General features: G+C 45.7%; 2 protein-coding genes across 4 annotated transcripts in view; one reads left to right on the top strand and one right to left on the bottom strand.

The window, feature by feature from the left end:
- The window catches only part of LOC108044622 (protein abrupt), a 51281-nt gene extending 46209 nt beyond the window's left edge, over positions 1-5072 (top strand). For both annotated transcript variants that reach the window (XM_044460286.1, XM_044460287.1), the window contains 2 exons: positions 2200-2901; positions 2967-5072. In XM_044460286.1, the coding sequence (XP_044316221.1) occupies positions 2200-2901; positions 2967-3400 (1136 nt within the window). In that variant the 3' untranslated portion in view covers positions 3401-5072. The remainder of the gene's footprint in view (positions 1-2199; positions 2902-2966) is intronic.
- LOC108044625 (kinesin-like protein KIN-7O) lies at positions 5013-13642 on the bottom strand. Of its 2 annotated transcripts, XM_017123685.2 has the most exons (12): positions 13333-13642; positions 13148-13270; positions 12739-13085; positions 11769-12682; positions 11486-11650; positions 7279-10999; positions 6929-7222; positions 6704-6871; positions 6377-6643; positions 6195-6312; positions 5626-6134; positions 5013-5562 (listed from the first exon to the last, which is right to left on the bottom strand). In XM_017123685.2, the coding sequence occupies exons 1-12, from the start codon at positions 13469-13471 to the stop codon at positions 5416-5418; spliced, it is 6912 nt and encodes a 2303-aa protein (XP_016979174.2). In that variant the 5' UTR covers positions 13472-13642; the 3' UTR covers positions 5013-5415. The 2 variants fall into 2 exon arrangements, with proteins under 2 accessions (XP_016979174.2, XP_016979175.2); XM_017123686.2 differs by lacking the exon at positions 11486-11650.
- Positions 13643-13697: the final 55 nt, after the last annotated feature.

Here is a 13697-nt window from a genome sequence, read left to right as displayed (position 1 = left end):
TAGCTCTGAGCAGGTCGCGGGATTTTCCGGAACTCTTCCAGAACACCATTGCTGCGGCGGCTGCGAATGCCACGGCGGCATCGGCCAGTCCGGGTAATAATGGCAGTGGACCGGGTCAGGTGGCAGGTGCCGGAGCAGGACCTCTGCCAGGAAGTGCCGCCCCCGTGGCGGTGGGCAGCGGAAGTGGAGCGGCAACTGGAGCCGGAAGCAGCAACTACATGCTGCCCTGTCCGCTGTGCGAAACGCCGCTGGAGCAGCGCGTCTTCCGCCAGCACCTGGACCGCCACTATCCACGCGACAGTCCCGTCTGTCCGGTGATCGAGTGTGGCCGCCGCTTCGCGCATCCCAACTCCGTGCGGAACCACATGCGGATCAAGCACACCCTGCAGTGGGCCAAGATGAAGGCCATGCGGTCGTCGGGCGGCCCCTTTGCCGGCGGGCCGGACTTCAAATGAAACTGCGAGGCCGTGAGCTAATGTTACTCCGCGTAGTCACGCTAAAAGCTTTCTAGGTTGCTGCTTCTCAGTCAGTCAATGGCGACAATAAATCGAATCTAACTCGCAATCCGAGAGGAATCACCCAGTCTCGAGACACTCGCATCTATCGTAGATAGCCAAAAGTAGTCCAAGTCCCAGTCGGAGTCCACTATAACTAACTGTAACTATAAGCGCACGAGAGATCCTTGCCTGTAAGCCAACTACTGCAACGCTTCCTGCCCGCCAGTCAGTTACTGAAGCTTTTCCATGTCGTCATTCCGTATCTGAAAGTATTATTTTCAGTCGATAACAGGTTTCAGTCAGAGGGGATCCGGATTCAGCAAGGATTCACTTCCATTTATTCTAGATTTTTCATTACCCTATAAATATTTCTTTGAAGCTAACCAACCTTATGCATATACTCTTTGAGAACTCATATATATGATATGATTCTTTCTTAACGATTCCTAAATATTGAAGTTTATTGAAAGTCTTATTATTTCTCAACTCTAGTATTTAATTTTTCGATACAATTTCTGTTTATATGAAAGAATAAAGGAATGCAAGGAAGGGTATTAAAAACCTTTACTAAGGAGAAGCTTCTTAGCTGGCGGCGGTAGATGAACGCTTTGGGTTAGGATTACTTACAACAATTATTACGTTCCTATATGCGATAAAGTATATTACATATGCAGACACCTACAGCTCTGATATGTTTACCTAGGGCAAAAGCAAATCTCAAACTTTGAATTCCTTTACATTAGCTGAGAGAGAGATACGAGAAATCTGTAGCTCCAGAAACGCTCCAGTAAAGCATGTGCAGTATTAAAGTGAAAAGCAACAGAAACCGAAAAACTACACACAAGAAGAATAATAACATTAATTCATAGAGTTACATAAGCAAAATACGTAGGATTAAGCCATAGAGGGTGAGATAACTATGTAGATAAAGAGCTAAAAACAAGCAAACAAAGAAACATGATATATAGAAATATATAAAGTAGTTATTATGAATATTGATACTGAAACAAAATAGAATGTGCCTGCGTAATATATTTTTAGCCAAAACAAAACGAAAGAAAATTAAATGAAAAACTAAAACACAAGTAAACTAAAGTTGAGCATTAAAAAGAGAGATACGAATGGAAACGAAATACCAAAAACTGAAATCGATTTGTATTAGAGAAAGTTCAAAATTCAAGGAGATATTTTGTTGATTACCAAACAAAATTAGGTTGACTAAACTGTAATTCGACTCGATTGGCGGCATAACACTCCAAGAGCAGACATACGTAAAAAGGTTCCTATAATGTTAATCAAAAAAACACTAAAACTAAAACTAAAACCGAAGCTCCAGCAAAACTGGCTAAAGAAGGTCTATCGAGATTGTGTCGATATTGACTAAATATAAATTCTATTTCGAAGCGGACAATTTTACAATTGTAGTTTATAAAGCCTAGAGAGAAAACAAGCAGCCATAAGTACAGCGATTGTACAACAGTTTGTATGCCATTTTAGTTTGCAAAATTGTCTGAGGGGCAAAACAAATGTATCTAGTACGAGTATCTTGTATCTGTGCTGCCTGGAGGAATGTGTTTGGAGGCGGCAAATCTATTTTGGTGAACAATAAAGAGCAAACGAAGACGAGCTGGCTTTTCATTGGTCTCTCCACGCGGAACTTCGATGTACCCAAAACTAATGTCCAATTAATTGTGTCTTGCAGTTTCCCGACGCTCCCTGGAAATGCGTGTTCGCGCCACCGACCCTCGTCCCTGCCCCAAGTGCGGCAAGATCTACCGCTCCGCCCACACACTGCGCACCCATCTGGAGGACAAGCACACCGTGTGCCCCGGCTACCGGTGCGTGCTCTGCGGCACGGTGGCCAAGTCCCGCAACTCCTTGCACTCGCACATGTCGCGCCAGCACCGCGGCATCTCCACAAAGGACCTGCCCGTCCTGCCCATGCCCAGCGCCTTCGATCCGGACCTGGCCTCGCGCCTGCTGGCCAAGGCGGGCGTCAAGATCTCCCCGGCGGAGCTGAGGGCCCGCGCCTCGCCCACCGGCGGAAGCGGCAGCAGCGGCGGCGGCGGCGGCGGAGGCAGTGGCCAGGCCAAGTTGGATCTGAGCAACGCCAGCGGCGGACCACTGGACGACGCCGACGACTCCGACGAGGATCCCGAGGACCTGACCACGGGCAACGGCCTGTATGGCATGGGCGGCAGCAGCAGCGACCTGAGTCGCTACCACGAGAGCCTGCTGAGCAACTTCGGCCACGCCAGGATGCGAAACGAGGCGGCTGCCGCGGCGGCCACTGCCGCTGCTCTGGGCCAGCCTAAGGATCTGGGCGTCCAGATGCCCAACAGCAATGCTGGCGGCCAGTCCCTGCTGGACACCTATCTGCAGTTCATCACGGAGAACACATTCGGTGAGTATCCATGAGAATGTATGCTCAAATTGGGGAGTCAGTTAATAACTTACTTCCGTTTCCAGGCATGGGCATGTCCCAGGAGCAGGCAGCTGCCGCCGCACTGCGCGCCAAGATGGCCCAGCTCAATGCGATGGGACACAGTCTGGACAGCCTGCCGCCGGGTCTGATGCCCGGCCAGTTCGATCTGAGCAAGCTGACCGCCGGGAATCCCGCCTTCGGACCGAGCGGACCCGGCCTGACTATTGAGCCCATACTGCGGCACGATCAGGGAGCGGGAAGCCTCTCGCCGAATGCCCACCGACCGCTGGCCCTCAACTCGGGTGGCAGGATGATGGGACACGAGGAGTTGGCGGACCACGAGGGCGACATGCGGCGCGACGGATCGGAGCCCATGGATCTGGGCCTGGACATCAACCAGTCGGGCAGCAACCACGAGGTGGCCAACTCCGATGCCGAGGAGAACTACTCGGAGGACGAGGGAGTGCACAACACATAGAAGCAGACAGAGATTCCAGCAAGGGAACCACGAATATGAACATGAACATGAACAGTTGTATACCGATTACCCATGGAACATATGTAACGAGTAGCCTTATCCTCATGTATACCAGTTTATGTGTACGATACGATACAATACGATAGTGAAACCTAGGACTAAAATCATATTTGTGCCGCTGCCAGAGCTGGCCTAGTAGAATTCTATGTTGTGCTTTTTAAACTACCTACCTATACGGATATATACACATAGATATATCCCTATACACATATATATTTATATACACAAGTACCTGCTGTGTATACAAGTCGATCAAGAGAAGGACAACCCATCCCGCATGAAAAACATAAAGTAATGGTAGTCTAGAGATAGATTTCACATTGAAAGAAGAGCCTGTAAATACATAAAAGAAATATTCACGTTAGACCAGAAACAGCCCCCAAACGATCCGTCGCATTTAACACTTACGTATGTTAGTTTGTACCAGACGCCAGCAGATAATTCAGATGTGCCATGCATGCCACAGCCTTCCAGTTCCAAGTCTAGCCAGTCCATTGATTCACAGTGCTTACCATATCTCAGGAACACTCGCGGACGAATCCGAACAACTAAACCGAACTACCTCAGCCAGCGAAAGAGTTGAACCCCTGAAACGAACTTCAAACTTCCATGAGTTGTGACTGGTCCTGTACTCCATCTCCAGGAATCTTGCCAATTTTCAACAGCAGAAATCTGCCCGTAGTTTTAGAGCCCCAAGGGGATCAGCATACAAGAAATTGATTATTTATACAACTTACATACGGTATACAGTGCACACTCGGTATACGTATATACACCTAAAGATAAATACAAACATATGAATGCCTGTACTTATTTGTCAGAGAATTGAATACCTCAGCATACTCAGCATTCGGTCGTTAGCACTCGAAGGTGGACCCCTTATGATACCCAGTGCGAATCATATACTTAAATATAAATTAGGTTAGTTAGTTTATGTGGCAGCACTGCAAGCAAGACATAGATAGATGTAACTACGCGTTTCCTGTATGTATTTAGTTTGAATATGCCTCAGTTATCCTAGGTTTATGGTTAGCTTCAATCGGAGATGAGCACAGACTCTACAAGAGTCGCTACCACTTGCCTTATGACCAACATATGTGTTACTTTAGTAATTTTCTACCTCAATTAATTTAAATGTAATTTACTTGGATATTTATTTGTAAGTTCTTAACCGCACTCTCCAATGCGCAACTTATTTCACTTGGCTTGTTTCGAGTGTTTTAACTACCTATAATATGGGATTTAATTTAATTACTCACAAGTCACCTAACATAGCATTACGAGATTGGATGACGCAGATGATGTGAATAAAGAAGAAACTAAGTACATGCGAGTATCTTTAGATTTTTATTTTCCCGTTTAGTTTTACCTTCGGTTTTAGATACTTTTCCCTCCTCTCACTCTTGCCCAGATTTTGGCGCAGGGGGAGTGCAATAGATTGCATTTTTCTAGGCTTGAAATGCATTTAAGGCTAATGCAATTCGGTTAAGTCGTTAGTTTAAAATATATTAGTTAAAAGTCGTTACATAAGCAATATAAGTAGACATCCATGTGCTTAGAAAGTTATATAAATATTTATTGACATTACAATAAAGCCGCGTTATGAAGACAATTTGTGTTTTTCTTTAAATATGTGGATTGAATCAAGTGGAATTAATTTTGTGTTTTGATGTAAATCTATATTAAATTTACTAATAAGTAAGTACAACACATAAAAGGCAAACTAGCTTCTGTTTTTGTTTAAAAAAAAAGTAAATTAAGCGAATGTTCAATATATCTACTTATTGAGAAATATGCACACAATACATGTTTTTTACATAAGACTAGATCTTCGTATTTGAAGACTAACTGCAAAATAAAAATGCGACTTTAAAATGGAGTATTGACGACATAAAAAGCGAACTTAAAACCAAACCCTTAAACTCCTGTACACTAAATTATAATAAAATATACCCTTATTTAGTTGATAAACCTGCTTCATATTTAGCTAGCTTTTCTCGCATTACATCCAGCTCATCTTTTCGCATCCCCAAAATGCGTTTCGCGGATTCGTACTTATTTTTGATAACAGCTAGTTCCCTCTTCAGTGTTTCACATTGCGCCTGTAAACATCATATTTGATAAAAGAAGTAATTTAACAATTAAGAAAATAAGAAAATAAGTACCTTGAGTGCATTGTTTTGACCAGCTGTTAAAGAGGTGATATTTGAAGAGTCGTGGTTTTCGTTTTGCTTAACCTTCTCTTCCAGCTCTTTTATCAGATTGTAGCGGAAACGCAACAACCGAACAGCATCCTGATACTTAATGTTTGTTTTCTCCAGGATTGCCTCTAGTTCAGATTCTGTCTGAGTTTCTATTGATACCATGTCAGGCTTTGAGCTCTTCGCAGCCTGCTTTTCTTGGTCGGCAACCGAAATTGCGGAAGATGCAGCAGCATTAGTGAGATCATTGATCCTTGCGTTTAGGTCGTGGAGCTTTGTTTTAAGTCGTTTCTGCTCGGAGCGTGCCTTCTCCTGCTCCTCTAAAACTCTCTTCTTCAGTTGCACATTCTCGTCCTTTAGCGGATGGTGCTTCAGCTCCATGTTCAACGCAGTCACTTGGCTCTCGCGAATGAAAAGGTCCCGCTGGCAATCTTGAAGCCTGGAGTTAAGCTCCGCACAGTTGCAGTTATTGTCTGAAATGTGAATTATCGATTGGAAAATCTTGTAAGTCCCGTCATAGCAACTGCACCTACCCACGGGATCCGTCATGGTGCCATACTCCCGAACGTCGTTCCAGTAAGATTGTCTCCGCTCATCGTGAACGCTGATTCGTCGATTCTTCCGTATTTCAGTCTCCGATGTTAATGATTTCTGCATAGAAGGGTACACATTTAAGAGACTAACCACAACACTTAAAGATTTAGCTAATATTCACCCTTGGGCCACCGACACCGGGGTTTCGGTCCAGACTCTTTCTCGCAGGCGGAGCAGCTGACGATCCGTTCGAAGCATTTGACTCGAAGGACGCATTGCTTCCGTTCACTTTAAGAGCTTGAAGAGTAGTCAGTTCAGCCTCAAGCTTAATCACAATGTCGTTGACCGTGGACAACTTTTCCTCTAGGTTACGCTTGTCAACCAACAGACTGGAAATGGTAGCATCCATGCGTTCCTTCTCCATTTTGAAAGTAACATCCTTGCTTTTCTAAAGAAAATATAGATTTATTAAATTTATAATAATTTCACAATATGTGTTATGTATTACCAGAGTTAATCTTAGCTTCTCGCACTCTTTTGTGAGTCCCTCAAGCTTACTGACAATGTCGTCAAACGCGCAACACTTTTCCTCCAGGCCGCGCTTTTCTTCCAATAAATTAGAAATGGTGCCGTCCAATTGCTTCTTTTCCATTTGGAAACACGCTTCTTTTGATTGCTAAAAAAATACACAAAAATAAATTAAATATAAAAATGGTTCGTATTAGGATCTTACCAGATCGAATCGTAGCTTTTCGCATTCCCTTGAAAGTTCAGCAATCTTGTGGCCCATTTCGAGGCTTTTATTATTGGCCGCCTCCATGGCTAATGCGTGCTTAGTAGAGGCTTCTTGCAGAGTTGTAAGAGCTGCCTTATTGGATGTCAACTGAGCATTAAGTTGAACATTGACTTGATCCCTATCTTTAAGAAGAATTAGCTTCTCCTCCAGCTGTTGTTTGTCTTTTTGCAGACCGGATATAATTGAGTCCAAGGTTTCCTTTTCTCTCCGGAAATTATTAGTTTTGATTTCCTTAAAAACATTTCTATAGAATCAAAAGTAAAGGTTAATATGAAAATTAAGCTCACCAGATCGGAATGAAGATTTTTGCACTCGGTGGTCAGTTCTGCGATTTTGTTTCTACCTAGGTCCAAAGTTTGACTTAGTTGTTTGCATTTTTGATCGACTTCCGCTTCCATGGCTCGTATTTGGTCTTCGAGGTGAGATTTTGACTGTTCCAGTTTGACAATATTTTCTCTCAGTGAGGTGCATAGTTTTTGTTCCTCTTCCAATATGTTCTGCAGATTCTGTGCATTTCTTAGCTTTAGTTTAAGCTCCTCATTTTCAGTGTCAAGATTATTTTTTATCTCTTGTAGGGATTTTAGCTTCAGCTGCAGCTCGTTCATTGAACCCTTGAGATCGGCCACTTCGCGTTGGAAGTTGCCTGCCTGGATTGACATCTTCGCCTCGACTTCTTTGAGCTGTGTTAACAGAACTTTTTGTTCCGCACTCGTAGTATTATTTGCAACAACGACGTGCTTCAATTCTGTGCGAAGCTGTTCAATTTCTGCATCTCTATTAGAGATTTCTTCCTGGGAACTAAGCAGTACCGAATTTAGGCTCTCCACCTTCTTCTCCAGATTGCAAGACACTTCGTTTGCCTCGGAGAGACAGGTTCTTAGCCGTTCGTGCTGGGAAACCAGATCGTCATGACCAAGGGCCTTGAGTTGAGCATCTTGCAGTGCTTTTTCGAGATCACTTATCTTTGCAGTAAAAGTCTCAATCTTGTCCTCTAAATTACACTTCTCCATCACATTCTGCTCTCTAAGAGCATCCGTTTCCAATTCAAGATCCCTAAGCTTCTTTAGGGTGCTTGAATAATTTCCATTAGCATCCTGAATCTCAAGCTGCAGGTTGATCTTGTCCTGTCTTAAGTTTTCCAAATCTAAAACCTGCTGCTCGCACTTTTCTAGGAGCTCAGTTATCTTTTCTTTGGACGAGGCCAGTAGTATATCGAGTTGCTCACTGTGTGCCTGTGTCTCTAAGCTATTCTGATCTCGCGTGCTCAACTGTATTTGCAATAGCTCCTGGTTCTTCTCGTACAGATTTTGAAGTTGCATGTTCTCCGTTTTCAGTTTATCCAAGGCCGTGTCATGTTCAGATTTCGTTTTCTCCAGTTCGGCAATTGTATCTCTCATTGCGTTTCGGTGAGTTATCGCCTCCTCCAGAGCGTTTCTCACATAGTCAAGCTTTGATGTTGCCTTTTCACGCTCTTCCTCCGCTTGGCTTAACTGCTCCTTAAGGGTGGCTTCAATCTTGAATTGTTCTACCAACTTCTCGTTTAGGTATTCCCTTATTTTATTCAGCTCTTCTTGGTGCTGTACATTCAAACTGTTCCTTTCCTCATCGGCCTGAGTAATTTTTTCTTGAAAAGTGCCTTTAATCCCTTCCAACTCCGCTTCACAGCGAGCTGTAACACTGGAAAGTTCCTCTTCGGCCTGCGATAGCTGATCCTTCAGAGCGGCCACACTGCTCTCGTATCGATCCCTGCGCTCCTCCATCTCCACGGTGTACGCGTGGAACTTGGCGCGATTCTCATTCTCGCTCGTTTCAAGCTTTAGCAAGAGTTCCATCTGCATGGTATTCATTTCATCCTCTTTTCTCCTCTTTATGTCCTGTAGTTCTTCTGTTGCTGTCTTCAAAGATTCTCGAAGTTCCTCGATTTGGTTATTATATTCTGCAGCATCGATAACTTGGTCCTGCTTTGTCTCCACCAGATTTTTAGAGCTCTCAGCTTTAATACTTCGTTCAACAAGTTGAGCATTTTTCTCCTGCAGCTGGTCGATGATGCGTAGGTCATCGGACAGCTTTTGCGCCTGGCGATCCAGTAGCTCCTGCTTTTGCTTGGTATCCCCCTCCAACTCCACGAGCCTCACCTCCATCGATAAGCACCGCTCGCTCATTTCCTCAAAATCAGTCTGTAGCTTAGCGATGTTTTCATCTTTCAGCTGCATCTGACACTGCTGATTTCCTATCTCGGCCTGCAGATCACATACCCTGGTTCTGAGCTCTGCAAGGGAGGCCTTAAGAGTGACTACTTCCTGCGATTCCTGATCTTTCTTAAAGGGAGACGCAGCGAAGCCTGGTAGGGTATCCTCTTCAGGAGGAATTCTAAGCAAACTCTCGCTCATCGAACTCTCCCTGATTACTTTATCCTGCAGCTCCTCGTACACCATCGTCATCTCCGCATTTTGTTTCTCCAAAGATTCGATCTGGCGCTGGTAGTCTTCCACCTTGTTCACTATGACACTCTTCTCCAGAAGGGCAGATTCTAAGTTGGTCATCTGCTCGCGCATCTCGTTAATGGTTGCCTCTGTGGCCTCCATAAGGGCAGTTTTTTCTTCCACTTCCTGTTCCAGTTGCGAAATGATATCAAGGAGTCGCCTTTCCTCCTCCTCTATCACCTGTTCCTGACTGAGTCGCATGATCTGGAACCTGTGTCGCTTGAAAGAACCTTTGAGGCAGATGGAGTCGGATGTATCTAGCTGGCGAGTGTCACTCTCTATATACTCTGCAGACTCCAGGCAAAGCTTTAAACCAGGCGCGCTCTGATCCTGCTGTTCCAGTTTTTTGGATCTAAAGAGACGACTGCAGCCGGAATGGTGACGGAGTTCGATCTGTTGGATGGACTCAGACAGCTGGACAAACTGCTGCAGAAGATCACTGTCTAGGTCGAGCTCGTGCTCCGGATCGCTGCACTCAGTGCCCACACCGGAACTCTTCATGGACTCCAGGTCGAAGCTAGAGGGCCGCTGCTTGAGTTCTTCTCGGAGCGCGTCGTTCTCCTGGACACTTTCCATCAGTTGGTTGGATAGGCAGTCGTATTCGCGTTGGATCTCATTGAAGTTGGACTCCAAATCAGTGAGTTGCGCTTTAAGCGCTTGATTTTTGGCCTTGAACTCATCTGCAATAGATTCGGAGACCTGAGCATCTTTAAGCATGCTCTGTACCTCCTCCACTTGCTTCTTGAGGGTGTCAATTTCTTCCTGCATTCTGAAATTATCAGCCTGCAGTTTTTGGCTCTGCTCGTCAGAGGCGTTTGTCGTGCGTCCCAGTAGCTCGCATTCCTGCTGAAGCTCATGGTACTTTGCCTGAATAGAGTCGTGGTCCGTCTGCAGGGTCTCGATAGCCAGCTGTTGACCATGCCACTGCTGCTCCAGGGTGTTGTACCGTTCCTGCAGCAGTCCAAAGTCGTCATGGGCCGCGGATATCTGCTTGTAGAGGCGCTCGCAGTCAGTGGTCTTTTCTGATAACTCGCAGCTAGTCTGGCTAAGGGCTAACTCCACGCTTTCCAACTTGGTCCGAGTAGCGACGATCTCGGATCGCAGCTGATCACACTCGCAGGCAACGTTATTGGACTGCAAATCTGCGGCCAGCTGCTCCAGTTGGTCACACTTATTGCAAAATCTATCGACGCTGGCTTCCGGAGCTGGGCAAAAGGAACGCATTCTATCTTCCTTGCGGTTGCGTAGCGAATCCCGAGTAATTTCCTCGATGGACTTTCGCAAATTCTCTATCGCCAACTCTTTTTCTGACAGTACTGAAAGCAAGTCATCCACGCGCAGTTTCGAAGTTTTCTTGTGTGCCTCGAACTCGAACTCTAGACTCACTGCATCACGGTTTTCCACTTCCAATTTTGTCACAGTTTGCTTTAGAGCACCCAGCTGCTCCTCTAGTTCGCCGATCTTTAAATTCGCTTCCTGGTTAGCAGATGTTAGGCTGGTGACCTCCGCCTGCAGATCCTCGCAACTACAATAACACAATTTAAAAATAGTTTGTTAAATTATGTATATAACAAAAAGGAGTGTCCTGACTATCAAATAATAGTTACTATCTTAACCAATTTCAAAACCAATATTGCCCTGATAGATGGCGCCACTTGCAATTCTATTGGCGCACCAAAAAAATCATATATGACGCCATCTAGCGGTATGACATATTTATTTAATAGTTGATTTGGATAATTTTAGCTGTGTTGATAGATATTAATTCAATAAACGTATACCGCGCACCAATTTTTTCTTTACAATGCCAAAAATACAAAATTTCAAATACAAATTTCAACTTTTGAGCTCCCGAGATCTTCACGTTTCACTTATACGGCTATTGATCCTAACGAAAACATTGAATTTGATTAAAATCAGACGACAATATGTTAAATAATAGACGATATGAAGACTTTCGAAGTTTCAAATATGATAAATTGTTTGCTTGTCAAAAACCCCTTTCACTCACCGCTCCTTTTCGGTGAAATAATCTAGCTCTAACTGATCCCGCTGAGCTGTGTTCTCTTCCAACTTTTCTTTCAAAACTTTCACCTCCTCGCACTCCGCCTCGAACTGCTTCTCTAAACTGGTGAACATTTGCAGGTCCTGTATTTCCCTCTTGATCTTCTCTTTGCTGCTCAAGCAGATGAGTGCGGGAATCGGGTTATTTGTGCGTAGATGGATGCGAGTGTCAGGTAATGAGTGTTATGAAGGATGCTCAGCTTGGCGAAATTATGTTAAAGAGTACTTACGTTGCGGGACCCATCTGACAGGTGATGGGCGTCAAGGCTAGGTCTGGCAGCTGCCTGCTAGACAGCTTGGCTATCTGGACATCCATGCGAGGGGAGCCAAAGTCAACGCACTCTGCCGGAAAGAATTCCTCGTTGACCACGTGGTCGTCTGTGCCGATATCGAGGGAACTAAGAATGTTTATAGTCTTGGGAATATTGTCCCATCGCCTTCCGACATTGGAATTAGGAAAAAACACTGGTTTCGGTAGATGGGACACCTTCGAAAATTGAACGACACGATCGTCCGAGATGCCGGTCTCAGCAGGGTTCAATTCCTGGCCCGAAGCAGTTGGACACCAAGTACGGCGACGCTTTTGCTGACACTTGTCACTCAGCGACGTGCTCGAAATTATCTTATGCATGTCGCTCTTGATACGCCGCTCCAGATCCTGCACCTTCAACTGGCTCTCGTTTTTGCGCTCTTCCTCGGCAAGCTTGTCTTTCAGCTCCTTTATCTCGCGCTCCAGCCGCTTCATCATCGTGGCGTCGGAGACCATCTCGTTTACTTGAGGCTTGATGCGAATCTTCTTGGCACGCGTGGCGAAGCTCAGGGTGGACTGCGACTCCTCCATGATCGAGGGCTTGATTGTACAGATAATCGAGGTGAAGGCATTGCCACCCAGTGATGCCTGCAAAATGCGCGTGAGTTTGGAATCGCGGAAGCTGATAAACTTGTTGTCCACGTTCTCGGATAGGCTCTTGATCACGTTACTGAGGAAAAGCAAGCTTTTGTTTATGTGGCCGCCCTCCTTGAGGCGAGCTCCCCGAGCACCTGTTTGATCCGCTCGCTCTGATCCAGCAAGATCCACGAGGTTTAGTACGCTCTGGATTACGGCGTCGTCGTCACTGCGGTCCGACTTTCGGGACTCGATGATCTGCGGGACAGCGATTAGGATTATTGTATACGGGATTAGCTGGCCGAAGCACTCACTATTCGGAAGATGGCGTGCGAGCGGCTGGAGCGCTCGTTCATGTTGGTCTCGCCCACAGTGCGCTCCTTGTTGCCCATGCAGAGGAGGCGCAGTAGGTCGTCTTCGCTGGTTATGATGCACTCTTCACAGTTCACGTTCACGATCCCGTTGCCGGACTCGTGGATCTTCAGGTCCTGGTTCTTCTTGTTCAGCAGGTCATAGATCTTTTCGTTGTATATCTCGATGTAGCCGACGCGCAGCAGGAAGTCGCGCTCCTTCTCACTGGAGATCTGCTGGAAGATCTCCTTGGCGGCCAGCACCATAACGCCCGGATTCTGGCCGTCGCCCATCATTGTGTAGGTCTTCCCTGCGACATATGCATTATATTAGGTACACAAATAAAGGAGTATATATAGCACAAATACCCACCCGACGACGTCTGGCCGTAAGCGAAAATAGTTCCGTTAAAGCCCTGCATGCAGGCGTGCACTATGTGCTTGGCCATCCGGTCGAACACCTCCTGGTTGTTGGCGCTCTCATCGAAGACGTAGTCTGCAAATGGGAACGGGGTGTTAATCCTCAGGATTGGAACACATCTCTGAAAAACCCCTCACCGTAGACACAGGGATCCGCGTGGCTGTCCGCCAGGTGGATGGAGCGTCCCTCCTTCACCTGCCAGAGGGAGGTGAGCCCAGGCTCGCAGGGACGCACCTTGATGCACACCTGGATGGAGCTGGCGTTCTTCGCGGACATCTTCGTTGATTTTAAATATCCACAATTTACGATACACACAGCACACAATAAAGACAAACATATGTTTTAATGTCTCACAGGGAACAAACAATGATCGACATCTTTGTTTCTCGCAAAATTCTCTGTTAAATTCGAACAAATACCGCTTCGCGTTTTCAGGTATGAAACCGCCTCGATAATCGCGTGTTGTCGCTGACTAGTTCGATAGAATTATCGATAATATGAA

Source organism: Drosophila rhopaloa, unplaced genomic scaffold (genome assembly GCF_018152115.1).
Source record: "Drosophila rhopaloa isolate 14029-0021.01 unplaced genomic scaffold, ASM1815211v1 contig_2, whole genome shotgun sequence".
Classification (NCBI taxonomy): Eukaryota; Metazoa; Arthropoda; class Insecta; order Diptera; family Drosophilidae; genus Drosophila; species Drosophila rhopaloa.
Note: the sequence above shows the minus strand (reverse complement) of the source record. Positions and strands in the feature narration are given on the sequence as shown.